The sequence below is a fragment of the Berghia stephanieae genome, chromosome 2 (assembly GCF_034508935.2).
Source record: "Berghia stephanieae isolate SIO BIC M18660-M18661 chromosome 2, UCSD_Bste_1.3, whole genome shotgun sequence".
Lineage (NCBI taxonomy): Eukaryota > Metazoa > Mollusca > Gastropoda > Nudibranchia > Aeolidiidae > Berghia > Berghia stephanieae.
Genome location: NC_088361.1, coordinates 59359763 through 59385620, shown reverse-complemented (window position 1 = coordinate 59385620; position 25858 = coordinate 59359763). Strand labels below are relative to the sequence as shown.

General features: G+C 32.5%; 1 protein-coding gene across 1 annotated transcript; it reads left to right on the top strand.

Annotated features, from left to right (window-relative positions):
• The first annotated feature begins 447 nt into the window (after positions 1-447).
• LOC144965244 (protein prenyltransferase alpha subunit repeat-containing protein 1-like) lies at positions 448-11038 on the top strand. The gene is made up of 8 exons (XM_078900382.1): positions 448-580; positions 2810-2979; positions 3604-3679; positions 5067-5171; positions 6529-6856; positions 8411-8528; positions 8755-8857; positions 9881-11038. Exons 1-8 carry the CDS (start codon positions 513-515, stop codon positions 10110-10112), a joined length of 1200 nt encoding a protein of 399 aa, XP_078756508.1. The 5' UTR covers positions 448-512; the 3' UTR covers positions 10113-11038.
• Positions 11039-25858: the final 14820 nt, after the last annotated feature.

The window sequence follows — 25858 nt, the reverse complement described above, 5'->3', positions numbered from 1 at the left end:
CGCTTTACAAAGGTTTTCTTGGCCAACAGCAACACGTAACATGCAGGACGAGACATGATGCCTGTTCGGATATACTAGCTACATTTTTTTCTTCCGTCACAAACAACGCTGTTAACGGCCATGTACTCATTTTGAGAGAATGTGAGTTAAGAGCCTTTTCCTAATCGTTAACAACAACAACAACAACAACAACAACAATAATAATAATAATAATAATAATAATAATAATAATAATAATAATAATAATAATAATAGTAATAATAATTATGATGATGATGATGATGATAATGGTGATGATGATGATAATGATGATGATGATGATGATGATGATGATGATGATGATGATGATGATGATGATGATGATGATGATGATGATGATGATGATGATGATGATGATGATGATGATGATGATGATAATAATAATAATAATAATAATAATAATAATAGAGGCATTCAATGTATCTTCTGAAGAAGAGCTCTATTGTATGTGATCACATGACATAACAAACAAGATGGCGGATATTCGAGGTCCTCGACTGTTTACTGACCTGAATAATGCATTTAAACGGGACCCGAACATGTAAGTTCTTTATTTGTGACAGAAGCAAAATTTTATTTCTAAATTAATGCATATGTAAACGTTTATGTCTTCACTGATTTACAAATTAACCTCAATGGAATTGTAAGAGTGGGTTATTTAATGGCAATACATTCATAATCTTCTTTACTTTATTTAGAGAGGTGGGCCTTTGGCCGACCAACCTCCGCTGCACGTCCAACTCGCCTTGAGCATGCATTCCATTCACGTAAAATATAAAGATTTTTCTTAAAAACCTACCTCTGTTTCAAAAACTAGCATCTTTCAACTTTCTAAGAAACATTTTGATTTTTCAGAACTTTAGTTCGTTAAAAAATACCGGCCAATCTGACCCGTTGAGTCGAATGAAAACGAAATTTTGTTGTTTAGTCTAGATTTCTATTTCTAGTAGACTATAGATAGACTGATAGACGTCTACTTTTATAGTTATAGGCGTACTTTGGTTTGTTAAAAAAATCAGATTGGATTGATCTCAATGAAACCTATACCATTATAAAGTGCTTTTCAACATGATTCTAATGATACCAAAATTGTGAAAATCAGATAAGCAGAAGAAAAGTTATGTCTAATTTAAACGGCTGAATAATTGTCTTCTATTTGCCTTTGTTATTTACTGACAGATAGTGAATAAGAATAAGACATAAATTATAAATCATTAAAAGGGACATCCATAAACAAAAAATCTATGGAACTTTTTCTAAGACCTATCACTCAATAGTCCAAAAAATCGGGTCACAGCCACTAGGCCATTTATCAGCTCACTGCTGGAGTGCCAAATGGACGTTTACCTGCCTAAGTGCCTACTTGTACTTTTAATTAATTTTTAATTTAAAAAAAAAAAAAATATTCTCACTCTCTCTCACTTTTCACTGTTTCCTTTCAACAACTTTCACAGTCTCATACTAACTAATCGCTGTTCATAGATTCATAGTCTTTTTAAAACTTAATAACTTAAGGCTGTGACTGTATGAACATGAACGCACTCATTTTTCATACTAAAATTAGCAGAAGGTTGTTGGGTTAAAAAAAAAAAGGTGGTGTTTTTATGAAAAAAAAATGCTCAGCTCAGGGCTCAGGTTCCAGAATTTCATTTAAAAATCAACAAACAACCCATACTTAAATTTATATGTCTTTTTTTCTGCAACGAAACATCAGTTGGTAGATATTATATTGAACTTAACTATCTCTAAGTAAGTAAGTGTAAGCATACAAATACAAGTATCATCTATGGTGTAGTGTTGTTCTCTTTCCGAAATGATGAATGAAGAAAAAATTCTGAAAGTGAACTAAGGACATAAATTTTGAATGAAAATTAAAAAAAAATTTTTTTATGGATTGTTTCCAGCGCAGGTCCTTATAAGTCCTCTTCGCCTGACTTTATTTTTTCATTGTCTTCGTGATTTTATTTTCTTCCGGTTTTACAATCTAAAGTGCATTTATAATTGTACAAAACATTTTGGTCAGACCAAAATTTGTCTTGTCTGCTCTTGAAGCTATTTGTTTTTTTAAAAGAATAAATCATTTACATTTCGAATAATGAGAAACCTTATTTTCTGTACTTGCTCATTGCTCTCCTTGTACTATAAACATAACATTTTGGACTAAGTAGATTCAACGGGCCAAACGATCAGGTTTTATCTTGGTTGTTTCTTTTTCTCTCTTTTTTTTTTATTGAACGAGCAATGTTTTAAAAAATGGAAGTAGTTAGAAAGTGAAAGCGAAACACAAATATTTTTGATAATGAAATATTTTACTGCAAATAGGTAACTCTTTGAAGTAAAAGGAGACAACAATCCATAATTTCTTACCTCCAAGTGCTTGATTCTTGGGACAAGTCTCTCATCTAATGATATTTAACCCTAATTGCTTGTTAATTGATTGTTGATATTCTTCCGCTTTTGTGCTCTGACATTACCGGGCATAACCAACCAAAAGTGTTTTGTTTCCAGACATACACAATGAAAAGACATATTTGATACTACCCTTACAAAACACTTGATTTTGGTATTCAGAGGTTTGTCAGGTAAAGAAATAAGCTACACAATAACACTAGCATTCTTTTTTTCCTCCACAAAATTTTTCAAATATATAGTTTTGTCATATGTTAAGAAATACATCTTCTCATTCATACGCAATGTTTTGATCTTATGAAATTTTCCATTTAGATGGAGAAAGAATAATCTTATGTTCTATCCACATACATCTTTCCAGAGACGAATTTGATGTCCTTGCAATTGTTGAGCCAAAACACAACAGATCTCCATTTATATTACAAAATCACAAATTGGGAGTTGAGGCCTGGGCTGTGAAAATTTTACTGAAGTATACAGCTAATCGTCTAATTGGTTGGAGGAAGAGAACACCAGAGGAAAAATTGATAAGTAAGGTCCTCATAGTTGAAGATAATAGTGCATATGGTCGTTTTCAAGGACAAGTGGGGTAACCTGCAGTGTTAAAAGTTTTTGACGAAGTTACTTGGGACATCTTTCTTATCATATTGGACCTCTTTTATCTAAAAATCATTAATTTCTAATGGTTAAAATGGTTAATATGAAACACTGATGCTGTGAGCTGAAAGAAACCTGGCTTGACATTTTTTTAAATCGAGAGAAAGTGAACATATGAGTTTTGAAAAAAAAAAATTAAGATAGCCCAGCTGTCCCTATGTTTGCATGCTTGTTTGTTTGTGAGTGTGTATGTTTCTGTGTATGTGTGCATGTGTGCGTACATATGTATCATTATGATAACAACTTTTAATTCAAAACTAAAACTAGTCAGGATACTATTGTCAACAAGAAAAGATCCGACAGGTACAGATAGTATATAACATAACATTTTCTTAATTTTTATTTTAATAAGATAAAAGCTTCTATATTCATTTTTAAAATGGTTTTGTTCATCTATCTTGAAATGTAATTTTGATTATTTTCAAAGTAATTATGGTAATATATTGGAATTTTCAGTGAAAATCTATTAAAGACATTTTCTTTCCCACTGATAATCAGATCCAATTGAGGTATGTCAGCTCACACGGGCTGTACTGTTGTTTAATCCAGACAACTACACTGCATGGAATGTAAGGTTGGTGACTTTTATAAATCATTGTTCTTTGGTGGAATCTTATAAAACATCCTACTAATTTAACTTATATCTAGAGGTGTCTTTACATTCCAAACCCAAATTTGGGTGGATGTTCAGTCATTTTTATATTTAACTGAAAACTGAAATTGGTCAAAAAATGATTATACAAAAACTTTTTTTTTATTATTCAATGAATTGTAATCTATTGTTTGTACCAGATCTATCCTGTGAAAAATCATAAATTCATCTAAGGCTACGAAATGGGGTGCTGTGATTTTTGTGAGCTAAATTTTGATGTATAGCTATGTAACAAACTGGTTAAGCAGCACAGACTGCAAAAGAGCTGGTAAACCGACAATAGATTGGTTCATTCTATGACTTTTCTTTAGAACATTTATCCATTTTTTTGGGGGGGGGGGGGGGGCTTCTTTTACGGAAAAGGGGGGGGGGTTGGTGGTTGGGTTTTTTAAAATTTTTTTTATTTTTTAAAGGGAAAAACAAGTTGCCCCATTTTGTGTTGTTTTTTTTGTTTTTTTGTCACTGTTGTGCCTGACGTCTTTGTAAACAAACCTTCAAAATCATGTATCATATTCAACAAATCTTCAAAATCATGTATCATATTCAACAAATCTTCAAAATCATGTATCATGTTCAACAAATCTTCAAAATCATGTATCATATTCAACAAATCTTCAAAATCATGTATCATATTCAACAAATCTTCAAAATCATGTATCATGTTCAACAAATCTTCAAAATCATGTATCATATTCAACAAATCTTCAAAATCATGTATCATATTCAACAAATCTTCAAAATCATGTATCATGTTCAACAAATCTTCAAAATCATGTATCATGTTCAACAAATCTTCAAAATCATGTATCATATTCAACAAATCTTCAAAATCATGTATCATGTTCAACAAATCTTCAAAATCATGTATCATGTTCAACAAATCTTCAAAATCATGTATCATATTCAGCAAATCTTCAAAATCATGTATCATGTTCAACAAATCTTCAAAATCATGTATCATGTTCAACAAATCTTCAAAATCATGTATCATATTCAGCAAATCTTCAAAATCATGTATCATGTTCAACAAATCTTCAAAATCATGTATCATGTTCAACAAATCTTCAAAATCATGTATCATATAAAATAACTATTTATTCTTCTTCTTTTTTTTTTCCTCCTCTCTACTCCTACTCATCCTTCTCCTCCTCCTCCTCTTCTTTTTCTTCCACTTCTTCCTTTCTTTCTCCCTTTTTTATGTTAAAAAAATCCGTTTAATAACAATTTTTTTTTTTTTTTAATTTTTTTAGTTGTTATTTACTTTGGGTGAAGTTGTTGAATTTTTCATTTTTTTCTTTTATTTTTCTAGAAAAGAACTCATCGAAACAGGTTACCTTACTATAAGCGAAGACCTGACATTTGGTGCTCTTGTTCTCACAAAACATCCCAAAAGTCCTGAAACTTTTATACACAGGTAATTGGTCAAACTAGGATAATTCATAATTTTACCATAATATAAGTTGAAAATAAAATATAACATGGAATTAAATCTTCTCAGTCATTTATTAAGCAAGTTTCTGTACATTTGCTATGCTCTATGTGATTTCTAGTGCATTATTTATCACCCCAGCATACCAAACAGAACCAAATTTTTATTTGTGTTGTATGAGTCACTTGTGAAGGCACTCTTTTTTGTTTTAGTGCTTGTGTCACGTTAGGTAATGAAGTTAGGTAATGGCTTTAAAGAATTATTTATTTATTTATATTTTTATTTTTGCACAGTTGATCAGACAGCAGGATGTCTTGTTTAATTTGTGCGGCCTTGTGGTCTTGTTATATAACATTCCCCTTTGGATCGGAAGGCCCTCTGTTCCAGTCCGGCTTTGAGCGGTGCATCTATGAGTCCTTGTAAAAGGCTCTTTACTCACATTCTCTCCCTACACTCAGGTGTAAAATGAGCACATGGCCGTTTAATAGTGCTGTATCTGTCTGAAATAACAGTAATTTTGCCTAACAGAAGTCATGTCTCAACCTACATATCAAGTGTTCCAGTTGGTTAGGACTCCTTTGAGCATGTTTTAGTGGATATGGCGCTTTATAAAAGCTCACATTTTAATTTATAGTCAAGGTGATTATTTCTTAAAGATCCTTCTGTTCTTAATGTTATTTTATACCTCTGCACTCATTAAATTTTTTTATATGGGCAGGGAGATCACTGTTGTTGTTTCTCCTATCACACTGTATTTCCTTTTCCAGGTTGATTTCGGTCTTTGTCTTGGAATCAGATTATTTAGTTTTGTCTTGTTCTTGGCTGAGGGGGAAACAGTCAACTGTATAATATTAGTTTTGGGAGATGATGTTTTTTTCCCTTGTAAATCATCTCTCAGTTATGTACTGTTGTTATATTGTTTGTTTTGAATGTATTTTGTAATCATCTAAGTGTGTTTCTCTTATAGGGATCCTGTGCTTGAGTCTGGATTAGACTTTTAGGCTAGGTGATCTCAAATTAAATACACTGATTGTATGGTCTTGGAATCTACTTTTATCCCTATTTGAAGCAGCACCTTTAATCTTACTTTTTCTTTGTTGTACGTTTTTAATTGTAAATCTAAAATTTTTGACTATCTCATTTTCTCCCTGTTTACTGGTGCTGATATGACCTAAATGTGTTACAAGCGCTGTCGTAAAACCCTTAAACAACATTCATTTTATCATTTATAAAAATAAAAAAACAGTTTTCCCAATACCCGTTTCTCTCATCATTATTTTATTGAAGTTACCAATCTGTTTATCAACCATTTACTCAAATTTCCTGTCATTTCTTCTAACAGGAGATGGGTGTTTCAGCAGCTGCTTCATCATTGTCTGTCCTCCAGTTCAGGGAGCAATGCTTCCTGCTCAGGGGCAGGAGCTGCTTCAAATGTCAGCGAAGACTCTACTGTCAGTATGGACGGTATTGATGTTGATGTGAGCTCATCACCTGATCCAAGTTTAGTAATGAATGGTGCATTTAGCCTCGAGGCCAGTCGTCTTCTAATCTCACAGACTCAAAATGAGCTTTCTGTTTGTGAGAGGGCAGCTGCAAGATACCCATCGAATTACCATGCCTGGTCACATCGAATTTGGATTATTCAAAATTGTTTGAATTGCTCTACTCAAGTAAGTAAATAATTATGAAAACTGCATATGGTCAGCAGTATCTTGTTTCATCCTCATACAGTTTAAGGCAAGCAATTTGTTTCTTATAACTGATTTAAGTTTTAAGCATGGTTGCACATGCTATGGAATTAATTGATTTCAGTAATTTCAGAAACCGTTGTCTCATTTAGTTAAAAATTGTGACAGAAATCCCATTGCGAATTGATACCTTTATATAAGTTTACCTGAAAAAAGAATCTGTTCAAAGATTATATGATATCTGACATGTGTGTATTGATGCTATGCATTTAGCAAAAAAACTCATAACATCCATGTGCCTGATATAACGTACCAACACACAAAACTATGCATAACCTTGAACGTTTATAGTCTGATTGATAGAATTTAGTGATAACAACTCATAAAAATGACTGGATAAAAAGAAATAACAAAGAGCACAGTGACAACAATTACATTCCATCTATATGAAGAGAGAGAGAGAGAGAGAGAGAGAGAGAGAGAGAGAGAGAGAGAGAGAGAGAGAGAGAGAGAGAGAGAGAGAGAAGCATAATTCACTCATGATGGAATCCAAACAAATCATTTACTGTCAAAGATCTCAAGAATTACATTTATATAGGCACAATGCATGTTGTATGGTAAATGGCACTATAACGTTATTCATCACTGGCCAGAAGCTGCAGACGAAAGGGGCTATCAATATTTTCTTTTGAAAATATTATTCTCTCTTTTGACTTCTTATTTTTTCGCCTTAAGATTAAAAAAAAAATTATTTATATTTATATTTATTTATTTTTTTGTAGATAATGGTTTGTTCCTTTATTTCTTTCTTGCTTTTTAGTACTTTTGAAAATTAAGATGTTATGGCAGAGATCAATTTGTCTTAGCAGTCAATAATCTCATCTATTGTAGTCATTAAAACGGATTCAACTAACTCTTTCAAGTCCAATTTAAAGACTGAACTGTTTAAAATAGCCTTTACTTAATTTAGTTTAATTTTCTTCAAACTAAGCTTTCAGTGCTGTATTTTTAAAATATATTTGTGTTTTATCGTAAAAAGCATGAATTCATGGAATTTGTGCGCTTTACAAATGATTTATTATATTATTGTTGTTGTTATTATTATTATTATTATTATTATTATTATTATTATTATTATTATTATTATTATTATTATTATTATTATTATTATTATTATTATTATTATTATTATTATTATATTTTTATTATTATTATTATTATTATTTGATATAGTGCTGGTATCCACAAATGCTTCTCAGAGTTGAGAATTCGGACTATTGAGGGATATTTACTTGTTCATAAATTAGGAGTTTAAGAACTTTTCTGGATTATAGGAAAAGAAATAAAGAAAGAAAAAAAAATCTGTCCGCATTTCACATGTCAAGACAACAGATTTGTCCAGAGTAGAGAATTTGGAATAGGGAGACATGACTGTAGTTTGTTTAACTAAAATCATGTACAAAATGTTCATCGTTCAATATTGTCATTTGTCTAAATAAGTAGAATGATTGTCTTTTTCATTTTTACCCTCAAAAGGCACTACTTTCTGAACTACACACGACTGAGGACTGGACACGGAAACATATATCCGACCATAGTGGCTTTCATTTCAGACAGTTTTTACTCTCCCAGCTCTTAGCCCAAAAGGATAGAGGTAAATTAAGATCAATTTAACCTTGATTTTATATTTATTGATAGAAATAATTACTGCGCATTCCTCGTCCAGAAAATGGGTTTTGTTCTTGTGGCAAACTAATTCATGTACAACAGATGAAATACTTCTTTGATTACTGTCATCATTACTTTCTTTCATCACAACAACATAATACATACATTGTTACTCACAATATTCCCAATTCATTTTTTTTCCTCTCCGAAAGGTAACTCCCCCATGAATGCTGAGGAATTATTAGAAAAGGAGATTAAGTTTGTGTCTGATCTGATTCATTCATATCCAGGACATGAAGCCCTGTGGTATCATAGGTATGTGTGGTCAAAAATGTACTTAAAAGAATTGTGTATTCATTTAAAGATTTTTTTTAAAAAAGAGAGAGTCATGATTCTGTAACTTGAGGCAGATTGCAATTATAACATTTGCGACCTGATGGATGGAAAACTCCTTTATTGCAACTGCTGGATTGATTTTTAGACTCAGTATTTAATCACTGTTCGGTGTAAGAGAGAGAGAAAGGAGGGGGGGGGGGGGGGGGGGGGGAGATGACGACGACTTAATAAATTAAATCATCAAGCTTCCAGATAGAACTCAGGGAAAAAATTTATTGCTCAGTTTTTAAAATGATATTGGCAAGAGTTTTATGCACAATCATCCCAAATGGATTTTTACAGGCAACCAATGCATTGGTTTGCTAATAAAACGTGAAAGGAATGAAAATCATCCTTTATCTGCTGTTGTTGATGAGGATGGCTGTTGACAGAAATAATAATTTTTTTTTTTCAATTTTAAATGTAGTATCCATGATCCCAACTATTGCAGCAATTTTAAATCTTTGGATTATAAACGACACGTACTTATTTGCAGGTATGATAACCCAAAATGTTATAATCTCATTGTAATTGTTGTAATGGAAATGCTCTCAAACCAACGCAACATATTGTCCATTACAACAATGTTAAATCAAGCCCAAAATTGCATTCGGTTATCAGACCATCTAAATATGTGCACTAGATTGTAGGGGGATTTAAGGACGTCATGTCCTTTTTTTAGAATTTTGAATATATGTTAAATTGAAGGATTTTTTTTTCTTCTCTCCATAATACACGGCTGTCAGCTCCAGTTGTTTTGATATTTTTGATTTTATTTCTCATTATTCCAAGTTCTAATAAGCTTCACCATCTCATGTGAAATCCCTCTTCAATGCAATAAAGTGCTCAGAAAAAATGTTTGATATTGTCAAGAATCCTTTGTTGGCTGAATTTTATCCCCCATGATAATGTGATTTAATCATAACACCTCTTTTTTTTTTTTTTTCTTTAACAACATTATAGGAGATATGTCTTTCAAGCTCTTCTTCGTAGTGAACATCAAATCAACAAAGATACTTATGACTGCCTCGAAAAGATGGATGGGACTATAGATGTAAGAGAAAAGAAACTGTGCTTTATAGCTAATGAAATAAAGAATGCTCAGAGTAGAGCTGTCAATCCAAAGCTAAAATATGAACAACTACTTTGTAAAAATTATATAGCTTGGGTGGAGAGCTTGGAGGGGTCACTCTAGGATTTGTAGAGTTGGTTTCTATTGCTCAGATTAGGATCTTAGTCAAGGTGCACAGTCAATGATATTGATTCTACAAATACTTTCAGCTTCAACAATGCTGTACTGTGGTTTATGCTTGTAAGTCATGTCAGAAAAATAAATTGAGAACAGCAGGATTTAAGAACATGACATTATATTATATTATCGTTTCAAAGCATCAGGGAAAAGAATATCCTCCCTCTTGCACATCTTTTGCACTGATCACTCATCTCTCACTTAACTCTCCATGTTCCATGGATTTTCACGCTTTTTTACCATTTCATGGGATGGCTATTTTCAAAACGGTCTATCACACCATGCAGTTGATCAATCCTGGCAAACGACCCCTCATTTTATTTTTAAAATAAACAGAGGTGTGCAATAATGATGAGTATTACACACTGGAGCCCCCAATAAAGAACAAACATTGAAAAAATGAGTTGTACGATAAGATGGAAATAAGTAAAAAATGACTAATTTTACAAGTGCAAAGAAAGGTAAAAAAAATAAATCAATATTTTGAAAATTACAGAATTCTTTTATTATGTCCAATACCAACCATACTCACACTAGATATGGGGATATCAAGTCATTTGAACACCATTTCATAAATAAGTGATTATTTGAAAATATCATAATAACTTGCAAAAAACTGACTGAAAAATGAAATCACTGCACTTCAAGACAAATGTCATAACTATTATAAAGTACAGCTGCCAAAAGTAACTTTTGATCATTGCGGTCATAATATATTCTAAAAATTGAAATAAAAGAATAAGCGGACCACAGACTTCATAGCAGATGTCGGACTGCAGCCATAGATGTCCATCAGAGGAACGAAGAAGAAGAAGAAGAAGAAATAAAAGAATAATATTTGTATTTAATAAATCAAATGATAACAAACAAAATATTGGCGCGTAATATAATAGAAAAATTACACATTCAAAAGATAAATGCAACCAACTTCCAATACAATTGATGAATAGTTATGCCAAAAACTTCTGATATGCAAGAAGCAACTGCATGAATGTTACATTTCATAAAAAGTAGTTAGGCCATTTTTATTATAATAATAAACTTGAAGTTAAGAGAGTGTGGTCAATATTGCTTGTTATGTTTTATGTATGATCTCAAACACAAATGTATATGTCTATTTTATGCACTCTCATTTTCACATTGTGATTCATAAAAACGAAGAATCATAGTCACTTGCTGTGTCTTATATCCCCCAATATCTGTTTTCTGAGTTGCTTTGTCTTGGCATGGGATTATTTGGTTTTGTCTTGGTCCTTGCCGGAGTCCTTAGATAGGAAGGAAACAGTCAAATGTTTAGCATTAGTTTTGGGAGATGATTTTTTTTCCTTGTAAATCATCTCTCTGTTATGTATTGTTAGTTATGCTTTCTGCTTTGGATATATTCTGTACACTTTCCAGTGCATTTCTCTCAGTAGGATCTTGTGCTGGTGTCTGAATGAGACTTTTAGGTGAACTCAAACTAAGTACACTGATAGTGAGCTCCTGGAATCTACATCTGTTCCCTATTTGAACCAGTCTTATAGTGAGCTCCTGGAATCTACATCTGTTCCCTATTTGAACCAGTCTTCTTTGTCTTACTTTTTCTTCAGTACTTTTACTTGTAATTCCAGACTTTTTTCACTGTCTCATTTTCTTCCTTTTTACTGGTGCTGAAATAACCTAAATGTGTCACAAGCGCTTTAAAACCGTTAAAAAAAAATTAAAAAGAACAAATTATTGTCTGCGTACATTTGTACATTTTATGATCACTTAAAGATAAACGACGATCAGAGACGTTTTTGTTTTTGTCTCTTCAGTAGATTTATAAATCCACAAATCTACATGAGATAAATGGTTCTGTGGCATCAATAGTTGGCTATCGTAATCCTACTGCTGGAACTGTTGAGAGTTAATATTTATTTTATTTCACATCAACACAAAATCAATGAAGAACGAATCTCATTGCATGTGCTCTCTGGTCATAATCTCCAATGAATAAATTTTCTCACCTATTACAGCTTTTCATCAGTAATCGATGTATATTTGACATAATTACTTATTCACATTATGCCCACAAAGTACTATTTGACTACAGCAAATTGTGTATATTTGAAGAATTGTGCTAACTCCAAGATGTATGATGCTGACCGTTGAATTATCTTACTGAAGCTCTTAATACCTTCTAACTTCATGTAAGTTTATTATCGTTATACAAAAACGCTTTAACTGTGCCAATTTGATCAAGGATAAAATAAATTTGAAGCTTTTTATGATATGGAAAATCGCTGAAAAATACCCATTTATTAAATGAAGTTGTTTTGGGATCGGTTTTTATGTCTTAAATATTTTTATTTTACCCTTGTGAACATATTGTGCTGATATTTAATGACAGCAATTTTTTGTAACCTTCCAAAATCATCTAAGTCTTTTGAATTCTGCATTTTTTGAATTCATTTCATTTTGCTCCAACCCTGTATGGGATGATGCTGATGGGGGGAAACAGTCAGATGAATATTTTACAATTTGTTGGATATATATTTTTAAAAATGAAAATCAACCCTCGGGTTAGCTATGTTTATGTTATTTATATATCACGGCGTCTAAACTGCACTATAAATCTGACCGTTTAGTTTCCCGCTGTTCCGAGCGCCGACGTAACCTCATCCGACAGGTAACTGGGGTCAACAGCGGTCAGCCGATATCAATTCCCAGAACGTAGATTTGACGTGCATTGGGTGATACCAATGGATGATTTCCGTACCAATTAACCTCACGATCTTCGTGACGATGCAATTCCACCCAAATGCAAAGAATTCTCGCAGACCTCCTCTTTCCATCGGTCCAATTTTTATTTCAATATCTCCAGTACTTATTCCACAAGCCGTGATTCAAATTCACATATTTTTCTATAACATTTAAATAAAATTACTTGTAATTACCTCAGGATTCTAAAAAAACGTTGCTATAAACTTCAAATTTTTTTTGGTGTGATTCACAAGGCACAAGTTTTACTACGAAATGAGGTAAGTTTCATTTACTCTTCAGTTTTCATTATTTTGTAATGATTATTTTTCCGCGGTAGGTCAGGTAATAATGATATTACCTCTTTAGCCTTGTTCTTGAAACGTAATATTTCGCTGCGGTTTTATTGTTAATTATATTTTTATTTTTTCAATGATGAGTTAATTTGATTTTTAAATTGCATAATTTGAATTATCTTGCTAATGTTTAATTTTAAATGACAGTGTGTGTTGGGCCTCAACTTAGCTGTTAGAATTCCCCCCCCCCCCCCCCCCTTTCTTTCACCAAATTGGGTGAAGTATTTGGTTTTTCTTTTTCCAAATTTTATGTACGCTGTTATGTATGCATGGGTATGAGAAGTAATACAGAGTGTTTTAAAACTCATTTTATTCATTAATTCACTATATCATTGCTTACATCGCTCAGTCAATTTTGAATTTTCTCTTACAGCATGGACCACACAATTGCAAGTCATAACCAAGCAGTGAATTCATTATGTAGGACATGTGGTATGATTTGTTTAACACAGAAATAGAAACGTGCCCGCAAGAAACCATTTAAATGTTCAAATTATTCTAATGACATTCTTTTAGTCTATGGGACTGACACGGCATTGGACAAGCAAGGAGCACACTCATAATTTATGTGTAAAAAGTACACATTATAAAGCACATTGAACACACGACTCATTAGCTTCTTTGTATTTGCTCATTGCCAAGACGTTAATAATAAATAAATCAACATTGAAACGGGTTGCACTTGCATGTTTGATATCGACAGAGTAGAATATAACAACAAACTCCAAAACGCAGGAGAGACTTTCAAATCTCATGCACGAGCCTCAGGGATGGTCTTATTGCCTCTGAATTGGACAGAATACCGCATTACACAACAGGCTTACCACAGCAGATCATTCATTGGCAACCACTGCCACAAATACTTACAAGAAAAAGTCTACACTTACAATTATCCAACAAACAAAGAACTGCACCCACGACCCACTCATCATTGACGACGCATGCAGTATTGGATTAATTTTCTACAATATATACAAGGCCTATAGTCATGTGCACAACTTTATTTCACACACAAAATCAATCAAAGCAGACACAATCCAATATATTCAAAGTGCAATAAAACAGTACACGGATACATACAGAAAATATTTTCCAAACAAAATAATCCCAAAACAACACCTCCTTGAGTACCAGTGCATACCACACATCACTCAATATAAGTTTCGACTTAGACTTCTTGGAGAACAAGGCACAGAGACCTGTCACCAAACAACAGCAAAATTGGAAAAAAAGAGCATCCGGCATTATCAATGATATGAATAAAATGCGATTTGTCATCAACGCAATGCAGTTAAAGACCAGCCCCAAACTACACTGACGAGTTTGAATGCTCGTAGCGGATTTATTTTTGTTGAGGAAAAATACTTTTTTTGTGAGGAGAAGTATTTACATCTTGTCTTTATAATACATAAAATTCAGACAAATCCATAGCAACGTTTTTTTTTCTCTAATTTTTGAAATGTTGCACCCGCTATATTTTTTGTGTAATTTGTTACCGTTCATTGATAACTTATATTGAGAAATCTAGTAATACTATGAAAAAATAAAAAACACAGTAAAAGTAGAAAATATAAACTTTTATACCAAGTAGTGATATTTCAACTCATTCAATATAGGTGTCTAACAGACAATAAAACAAAACATTGTTAAATTGAGTGAAACGGCAATCCCCGTTAGGTAAATTCCTCTCGGTGATTGACCGCTCACCGTGACCGGGTCAGCAGGTGTCAGGAACGGAATACCGTCTCAACTAAACTGTTGTCGTTGTGTACGCTGTGATATATATATCGTTTAATGATTTAATTGTTACCCACTTGGCTGAGATACAGGATTTGTGATTGGCTGGAATTTTTGAGTGACCTTCTTCCTAGACAATACACATATGAATAGACTTCCCTCAAATCTACTTGTTCTTTATTTGAACCAGGAATAGATGGAAAAAAAACCCATTGGATTTACTTTTGTTTTTTCTTTGAACCCATTTCCCATATCTTATCTTTTTGACACTGAACTGATTTACCCATGATATTTCTTTGTCCTGGCATTGATATGACTTAGTAGTTGCAAGTGCCATTTACCATCTAAATTATAAAAATATATTTTAAAAAATCCTGTATATATACAAGGCTATTAAAACTATCATTGATGAGTACTAGTGATTCTTTCTTTCATTTGTATTTTCATGCTCAATATAACAAATGTTTAAAATCAAATAATCATATTTTTGCTATTATAACTTATAGTCCTATAATAAAAACATGCAAGAGTGGGTGCGCTTTGCTTGAACAAAGTCAACAATAATTTGGGGTTTTTTTTGTTTGTGGCTGACTGTAGCATTAAATTTATTGTAAGTAGGACATCATTGCGGTAGTAATGATTTATCTTTTAGCTGCTACTGCAAGTGAAGACCAAATTCAATCTGCTAAAAGAGAGTGGTACTTATTGTGCACTTGGAATAGGTATTTTTGGTGTTGTACTCACTCCTATCAAAACTGTGATTGAATATTCAGTTTAGTTTCTCTGGACTGTCATGGAATAGCTTTTAGTTCATTAGAATTTTTGTGGGTTATTTTCTTGTCCCTGCTCCACATAAAGTTCTATAGCTTGTTCATCAGTGCATTATTTATCATTCCACAGACCAGACGAGATTAGCACATGAACAGTCTCTTTTGACAAAATACATAGTCCATTACATAAGATACACATTTTTAGTAATCGGCACAAGTATCACTGAAAGGCTAAGAATGTAAATCTTTCTTCTTGTCAAAGCTATTTTATGGTCTAAGAGGTGCTGACTTTAAATGGACTGACTGCTTTGTATGTGAGACGGACATGTTTATACATTACCCTTATTATTTTTAAGATAAAGCAATTGATCTTCAAATTTCTAGGCACTTAAACTGAAATAGATAAAGATTATGTCAAGTTTTTATGTATTACATAATATATATGCCACCCCATATATTATAAAAAGCCATGTATCCATTTGCCAATGAGATGAAGTGTAATTTCGCGAAACAGCTCTAATTTTGAACAACGCATATGATTTATTGACGATATACAAATTAATTTATCATTTTTTAAACTGTTATAGTATTTCCAATTGATAAATTGATTATCTGACAATGTTTGTCTTCCTGAGAGTTTTTACATCTTAGCATGACAAATTGAAGTTGATATTATAATGATAAAAGTCAACTTGGGGTTAAATTCAAATGCAATATTTCGTTACATATGTCATTTTTTTTTTTACAAAGCATAGAATATAATTGAACTTGTCATCCAAATGATATGTAATTTATTCTTTATATATTTATAAAAAACAAACCACCCTTTATATATATATATATATATATATATATATATATATATATATATATATATATATATATATATATATAGGGTGGTTTGTTTTTTGTTTTGTTTTCATTATCAGATACAGATACACATGACCTCAAAAACCAGTAAACAGTAGAAATGTCAGATTTTTTTTCTTTGTGTTTCTTTTTTTATTACGGTTTGTGTCATTTGTGTTCAAATGTATATAGTATTTACATACTGAATTATAAATAAAACTAGACATTCTGGCAATGGTTGATTTGAAATAAACAACTTTCTAATAAAAGCATCTACATTGATTAAAATAGCCATAAAATCAGTTACCTAGCCTTTAAACAAGTCTGAGCAACTATTAAAATTTATGCTAACGTAAGAGTGATAATGGAGAGGTTTCAGATGGGAACAATAAAGACATATAAATTAAGTATATATATTATATTATTATTATTATTATTATTATTATTATTATTATTATTATTATTATTATTATTATTATTATTATTATCAGTGACAGTACAAATGTATTCTCATTTTCGGCAAAGATCTAGGTGAAAGGATGTTTATTGTCTTAGACTTGAAAAAGAGGTACATTTCTTCTATTGCCTACACCTGTTCTCCCTTTTATCTAAATCTATCGTCTTACTTTTTCTGGCACTTATATAACCTAAGTGTGTTGCAAGTGCTGTTAAAACTCTGAAAACAAATCAAATTAACAAATAAATGCTTATAATACAACTAGTCATTTAGCTTCTTCCTTATTCATAGATATTTATTCTGGGCAATGTCAAACAATTTTTATCCTTAAAGCATTAAACAAATATTGATGAATTTCATTATAATCATAAAAATTGAAAATGGTCAGTAATACTGCTTTTTGCTCAGGTTTCTGAAAAATTTTGAATACATGAGTTTGTTCTGATTCTGGTTCTTTTTTTATGATGTAAATTGCATTAATACCATTAATATTTATTGTGAGACACAGATCTCTCTTGCCCTTTCATCGATCTTTTATCAACGTTGCCAGCTTTCCATATATTTACGGAATTCAGTATGTTATAAACCCTCAGTATATTTTCCAGTCACCTGCTAAACGGAAAAAAAAAGTATGTTCTGTCTTTTTACTGGAATTAAGCGATCAGAAAAGGCTCGGCCAATGTGTTTGCGGAAAAGTTCAGTAAATTTTGGTCTCCTGGATTGGCAATCCTGTTTTATCTCTTCCAGATTAATGTTGTTTCCTAGTGGTAGAATTGAATTATACAATTTGATTTTTGCTCAGACCCTTGCTGGGATTCTCTGAAAAGGAAACTTTCTTCTATTTTTGCCCTGTAGATCTCTCTGTAATATTAATTTATAATTTATTTTTTTTTAGTTCATTGACCATGTTTTTATAGTTGAGAGTGTCCTTTTTGGTAGGAATCTGTATTGTTCTTGGTATCTACTTCAATTCCTCTTACCATCACCATACTTTTCCTCAGGCGCTTAAAAATACAGTTAAACTTTAGATCTATACTCTTTTAACGAGCACATCATTGACCTGTTTAGTGGTGCTCAGTGGTTTAAATGCGTCACGAGTGTCGTGGACTAAACTATTAAATAATCAATTCTAGATGTACATATAGTATTTTTGGACTGTCCCATCATCTTTTTTTTCCCAGTGGCGAAACAACCTGAAAATGTTTCAATGACAGTTTATTTCCTAAGGCTTATCATGCTATGTCTTGATATATTCTAGAGATTAATAGATAAGAACAATTGTTGGTGATAGAACGATTGTCTGCAGAATACTTTGTTTTAGACTAGTGTCTTATTCAACAAGTGTTGAAGAAACTAAGATAAAAAGGTGGGGTCTTTTGACATCCCATAGTGAGCAGAAGATCACTTGCTGTGTCTTCTTTCCCCCTATAGCTGTTTTCTGTGTTGATTCCTGTCTCTGTCATGGAATGGGATAACTTGGTTTTGTCGAAGTCCTTGGCTAAGAGGGAAACTGTATATAGTTATAGTTATAGTTTTTGGAGGTGACATTTATATTTTTTCTTGTAAATCATCTCTCTGTTATTTACACTTGAGTGTATTCCTCTTAGTGGGGACCTGTGGGGATGAGACTTTTATGCTATCTCAAACTAAGTACACTGATAGTGTACTCTTGATTTTACATCTGTTCCCTATTTGAACCTTCCCCTTTGTCTTACTTTTTGTCATGTGCTTTCAATTGTAAATCTAGTACTTTTTTGAAAATCCCATTTTCTTCCTTTTTACCGACGCTGAAATGACCTAAAAATCCTTGAAAACAAAACGACAAGACATTATTCAAACATCAATAAGCAATTGTTACTGTTCATCAAGTGTTGAAGAAACCAAGATAAACTCTGTCTCCACTCGCCTTATGGCTATGGAAACTGCAGACATTTGTCACCCCCACCCCCCTTCCTCATCCTAGTCCATAAAGAATTAGTAAGAACGACACTAACAAAATGTAATGAATTTCAAAAGAATGGATAGATATTGCACCTGTACCTGTTGTATCAGATCATGGCTTCCTTTAACCATATTTGTTGTCATGCCTTTTTCAACAAATGCATGCTGGATTTTTTATAAGTCAATAATTTTTGAAGCAAGAAAACCGGTGAATTATTGATATTTTATAATTTTTATTATTATTAATATTAATTATATTATTATTATTATTATTATTATTATTATTATTATTATTATTATTACTATTATTAATATTAATTATATTATTATTATTACTATTATTATTATTATTATTTTTATTATTATTATTATAACACTCGACCACGGAAATCTCAAACAAGTCAGGACCGGGCGTATTTGTTCAAGATTTCTGTGTTTTCGAGTTTTCCGTGTTGAGTATTTTACAGAGGATATGAGGGAGGTAAATGTGGGTGGTCTTGATAAAAGACATATATAATGATAACTCTCCGTTAATGTGAACTCTGTCAAGAATCGATAGTGAGACAATTTAATTTCCTTTTCTCTGCTATCTTTTACAAAATTATTTCACTGGTGTTGCATATAGTGCGTCTTGTCTTGTTCAATTACAGAAATGGAATTACAATTCCCACTGTGTGCGCTTGATAAATAGACAAAGCCAGCATATCGCATTGTGGATTACACACTCAGCACGTGACATCATTACCTACGAAACCGGTACATAAAATCACTGTCACTCCTCACTTAACACCCGCACGCTCTTCCCTCTTACCCCTAGCAGGCTAAAGAGAGAGGGAAGGCATTGCTTTCACCCTACCTTCCCCACCCCTAATTGTTTGTTTCATTTTAATACGTAACAGTTACTGCCTTAGGCAATCACTGCCAAGTCTCCCATCCCAATGAGACTGGTCATTTTGCGATGGTACTGGCACCTCAAATTAAGTACCATAAAATGAGGTAACGATGGAGTGTGGGTGTGTAAAACGCTGGTCAAACATTCTTCGTAATTCCCCCTCAATTCAGTATGCACACACACACACACACATAATGTATACCACACACACGCACATGTAACACATTAACTGACGCTTAGCGCAACGGGGAGAGCGATGGCATGGCATCTTTCGTTTCCGTTCAACACAGACAATTCGCAGATAAAAAATTCAACAGACCGCAAGGGACTGTCCAGTTTGTTCAAGATTTCCGTGTTGACCCCGGAAAGTGTTCAAGATTTTTTGTTGCCAATACTAACGCAATAATAATAATAATAATAATAAATGTACATTTATATAGCGCTTATGCCGAGCTTCGAAGCGCTTCACATAACATATATACACATACATACACACACTTAACTGAATGTATACACGAGTGCACACACACACAAACACAAACGCACGAACGTATGCGCTTAGCAATAATTCTTTATAATAGAAGGATTAAAATTGGGAATTGTACCGAGTTTGAGATTTCAGTGCTCAAGTGTATTATTATTGTTATTATTATTACTATTATTATTATTATTACTATTATTATTATTATTATTATTTTTATTATTATTATTATTATTATTATTACTATTATTAATATTATTATTATTATTATATTATTATTATTATTATTATTATTATTATTATTATTATTATTATTATTATTATTATATTATTATTATTATTATTATTATTAAACTTGTGTGTGCGGGTGGTTGGATGGGAGCATCACCCTTGAATCATATACCTATGATGTTCGCATGGGTGTACGATCCGATAGTGATGTCATTTCTTCTTCTCTTTACTAGCCTATCCTGCTTCTTTGGTTTGTGATTGTATTTTTGACAGGGGATATTTTTTTTTCTGTAAATCTTCTGCCTGTTTGTTCTTGGTTATTTATAATTTAGCTTATGATATCTTTAGGTTATGATTTTGATTTACATTTGTACTATTTTTGTTAGATTGCTTGTTTTTTTTTGTTTCAGCGGTCTCTCATATAACCTCAATTGTGTTGGAAGAGACCTAAAGCAACAAACAAACAAAAAAAAAACTTCTGTGTTGTTCCTGACCTCCCATAGTGGGCAGGGGGGTACATACTGTGTCTTCTATCCCCTTATATATGTTTTCCAACATGCTTTCTGTCTTTGTCTTGGAATGAGATTACTTGGTTTTGTCCGGCCCTGGGCGGAGTCCTAGCTGGGAGGGAAACAGCCAAATGCATAGTTATTGTTTTGGGAGATGATATTTTTTTCCTTGTAAATCATCTCTGTTATGTATTATTATATTTATTATTTTGAATTTATAATGTACCCTAAGCATTTGAGTGTACTCCTCTTTGTTGGATTTTGTGCTTGTGTCCGGATGAGACTTATAAGTGATCTCAAACTAAGTACATTGGTGGTATGCTCTTGGAATCTACATCTGATCCCTATTTGTTCCCAGTTCCCCTTTGTCTTACTTTCTCTTGGGTGCTTTAATTGTAATTCTAGAACTTTTTACTATCCCATTTTCTTCCTTTTTACTGGCGCTGATATAACCTAAATGTGTTGCAAGCGCCGTAAAACCCTTAAAAACAAAACAGACATTATTAAACTTATTTGCATTTGGTGCTGAAAATTAAATGAATGAACAATTGAATACAGATGTAATTTAGAGAATTAAAAGCACAGTTGGTCAGGGTAAGATTTTATTATTTGAAATTGAAAGTGTGAGTTGTGTTATTTAATGAATGATTTGCAAGCACATCCAACATTTGGGGATGTCATGGTTTAATGAACATGAAATTGAATATGTATTTAAGGATTTTCTCAGTATTTTTAGCCTTTTATAGTTTCCAGTCTACGTCTATATCTATACATTATGCACTGTTTAGCAGTTTGGTTTAGGTTGAATCTATTTTTTAAAGTTAAAATTGAAAATTTCATGATAATTGCTTTGTACAGTGGTGACCGCCTAAATACCTGGTGGTTGGGATGTAGAATAAACGGTTATTTAGGCAGAACAGGCAATTTACACGAAGTTGATCAAGAGCATGATAAATACTTATATGAACATTTAAATCACGCATTTCAATAGATCCACAATGACTAATGCACTCCACAATGCTTCGTTTGTTCCACAGGCTGACCACGCTTAACAAAATGTCCATTTCAAACAATACAGGTTGTCTGCTAGGTGGCTCTAAAGGATTACTTTACTTCACAGACACACACACATACACAAGTTTGAGTGATACTAGGCTGCTAGAAGCTGTGGACTGTAAAAAGTAATAAACAAAAATGCAAAATGCGTATAACAGCTTCCAAAAAGCACAAAATACCAAACACGGAACGTATCGGGCTCAAAACCCTTCTTCAGCCAACAACATAAAACAATTTTGTGTGTATCCCTCTTATAGGATCCTGTCTTTGTGTCTGAATGAGACTTTTAGGTGATTTCAAATTAAGAAAACTGATAATATGCTCTCGGAATCTACTTCTGTTCCCTGTTTGAACCAGTCCCCTTTGTTTTACTTTCCCTTGGAAATCTAGAATTTTCCTCTTTTTACTGGTGCAAGTGTCACAAGCGCTGTGAATCCCTTAAACTTAAAGATACAAACAAAAACATGATGCATAATTTGGTCTATTAATAGAATTCGTTTGATCTTTTCAGTATTATAAAGTTTTTATTTATTTAACACCTTTATATTATTATTTCAGTAATATCATCTATTAGTAATTAGTTATCCTACTTGTATTAAATGCTGTAATACTGACAAAATGGCATTAAAACACGAATATTATTATTACAAATTAGAAAATGTATATTTCAAATGTCATATTTTGATTATTCAATTAGTCATATTATCCAGTCTCCATATAAATAAATACTGATGTACATATTATATTTTCCTTTATAATTTTGCATGAAACAAGTCCTCTGATGGATCTGATTTTTCACACTGGTCTCTATTTGTGGATTTGCTATTGTCAGGAAATATATTTTTTCTTTCCGAATAATTTACTTAATGGAACTATTTGTATACTTATCAAATGCATGAATACAGGACTTTGAAACTGACGAATTTTTGACTTTTTATCTAGTGTGTTGCAAAATGATGTAACAACTGTAATACAAAAAAAAAAAATAACAATAACAGAAACAAACGACAAACTGAATGGTTATTATGATGGCCTTGGCAATTGAAATGCTTAGGTTACATTTATACACCGTGGTATTGTTTTCCTTGGATTTATCAATAAAATTATAAAGATATTGAAAAAACAAAATTTAAAAATAAATGTTTTTTTTAAACACCACCAAAAATCTAGTCCAAAATCAGTTGATTCCTGAGGGCCCTTTACATAAATAAAGACCATTGTTGTATCATCATTAAGATTTTGCTAAATCAACCTGTTTCCTTTTGTTTAGCCCTTCCGACTTCATATGTGTATATTAAATGCTCTTACCCTGTTACCATGGTATTCTAAAATTCTAATTCTCTTCTTGTGATGACTCAATTTTGTACCATTACAACACTCACCCTCGTGTATTATTTCCTCTCAGTTTCTTTTTGATTATCTTAATAGAAAACAATTATTTTCAAGCAGTAATATCGAGTAAGATCTCATGATCCAAAACAATTGTTTGAATGATCATCTCACTTTATATCTGTGTCTTTGGTAAATTCTATTATTTACTATACAAATTGATGTTTCCATCGTACATTTCATTTGTTTTTGAAAGGGTGGGGAAATCATTGGGTCACACATCGTTCCACACCTTTTCTGTTCTTACTTTTTCTCTGTATCATTTTTTTTTCTTTTTTTTTTTTGCATGTAGCTTTGTTCTTGTTCTAGAATAAGATTATTTTGTTTCATCTGGGTCCTGCCTGGAGTTTTACTTTTGTTGGTAGGGAAGCTGTCAAATTCAAACAATTTTTGGGAGGTATTTACTTGTGTCTGGGTGGGACGTATGCCTTCATTGGTTGTCTCCGACACGATGCACTGACAAATTTCTCCTGGATCACTTTCTGCTCTATTTGATTTAGTCCTCTTGTCTTTGGTACCTATGATATAAAATCTAGTCAACAATTGATTGACTGTCTCACCAAACCCTTTTTGCTGACGCTGAAATTGAAATTATACCAAACGTGCCACAAATTTTATAAAACCCCTATAAAAACTAAATAAATTTGTAATGGTACACTTTTCTTTTTGGCTTTTCAACTTACTATTTATTTTGAAGTGGCGTTGAAAGACTCCCCCCCCCCCCCCCCATGACTTTTATTAATTATACCTAAAGTATATGTATTGATTTCAAGGACGTTTTGATATTCACCATCCTTGATTTGAATGGTATTATTTATTTTATTTGCTAAAATAAAAGTTATAACATTTCAGCCTTTTTTTAGTCTCCCAAGCTTTGCCCCCAGTGTTTTCTATTGTGAATGTTTTGTCTTGTAAGCGGTGGTGGAATTCCCTTTAGGGCAGGGAACCATGGAACTGAACACACCAGGACTGGTTTTCTATTCCTCTACTCTAAGGGACCGTTCACAATTGACTTCAACCAAAAAGGGGTAGGGGGGGGGGGTCTCCCAAAAGTTGATGTCAACTATGCTATAATTATTTGATACCACCAGCAATACAAAATTTAAAAAAGAAGATACCGTTACAAATAGTTTACTTTCAGTCATGTTTCAAGTTGCACTTTTTTAAAAAGACATTTCTATTTTAAGGTCCAAAAAGTATCATATATTTTAAAATGTCTAGTCAGTTTTTACAACGTTTATATAGATTTTTGTTTCTATAAATAAATGTTAGAAACGACAAGATAATAATTTCTGTCCTGACCAGAAGATAAGACCCCAAAAGTCTAGAAGGACAGAGAACGACATGGAAATGGAAATCAAATATCAATAGATAAAAGACAGTGCAAAAGTCACCTCTCATTCCACCAATGGGAAGTCATAAATCCCGCCAAGTCTTTCATGTTATATATTGATCAACCTGATGTGGCTTGATAAGAATCTGGTATAGTCTCAATTTGAAGAGTGGGTGGGGTTCCTTACCTCCCACAGTGGGCAGGGAGGCACTTACTAATTCTTCACTTACTATCCCCTATATCTGTTTTCCAAGATGCTTTCAACTTTCTGTCTTTGTCTTGTGATGAGATTACTTGTTTTTTTCCTGGCTCTGGCCGGATACCCTGGCCCTGGTGGGAGGGAAACTGTCAGATGTATAGTTAAAGAGTTCTGGGAGGTGATATTTTTTGTCTTGTAAATCATCTCTCTGTTATGTACTGTATTATTTTTTGTTTACATATATGATTTGTAAACATTTGAGTGTATTCCGCTTAGTGGGGACCTGTTCCCCATTGTCTTACCTTTTCTTGGGTGCTTTAATTGTTACTAGAACTTTTGAATATCCTATTTTCTTCCTTTTTACTAGCATTGATATGACCTTAATGTGTTGCAAGCGCCATAAAACCCTAAAAAACAAACTAAAACATCAATTTGAAGAACCTCTCTATAGTAAAATTATATCATTTGGGGTCCTAATCGCTCATGAGTAATGAGACTACATGCAATGCAACAGTAATTGGGTAACTGGTCTTTGGAACAGATTAGCATCCTATTCAAAGTAGTCCTTCAGAGCCAATCAGCCCATGGAGCCGGAGTATAGCAATTGCTTACTATCCTTTGGATTGGTTAGGAAACTAGTCTATCGCAAATTGTTTTTAAGGGTTTTACAGCGCTTGCAACACATTTAGGTCATATCAGCGCCAGTAAAAAGGAAGAAAATTGGATAGTAAAAATACTCTAGATGTACAATTAAAAGGACTTAAGGAAAAA

What these genes read in the sequence shown, in the direction of transcription:
- LOC144965244 (XM_078900382.1), top strand. Translation starts at nt 513, where the DNA reads ATGGCGGATATTCGAGGTCCTCGACTGTTTACTGACCTGAATAATGCA. An exon ending in ACCAGAGGAAAAATTGATAA is followed by an intron (nt 2,980 to 3,603) that starts GTAAGGTCCTCA and finishes ACTGATAATCAG; the next exon opens with ATCCAATTGAGGTATGTCAG. An exon ending in GAAGCCCTGTGGTATCATAG is followed by an intron (nt 8,858 to 9,880) that starts GTATGTGTGGTC and finishes ACAACATTATAG; the next exon opens with GAGATATGTCTTTCAAGCTC.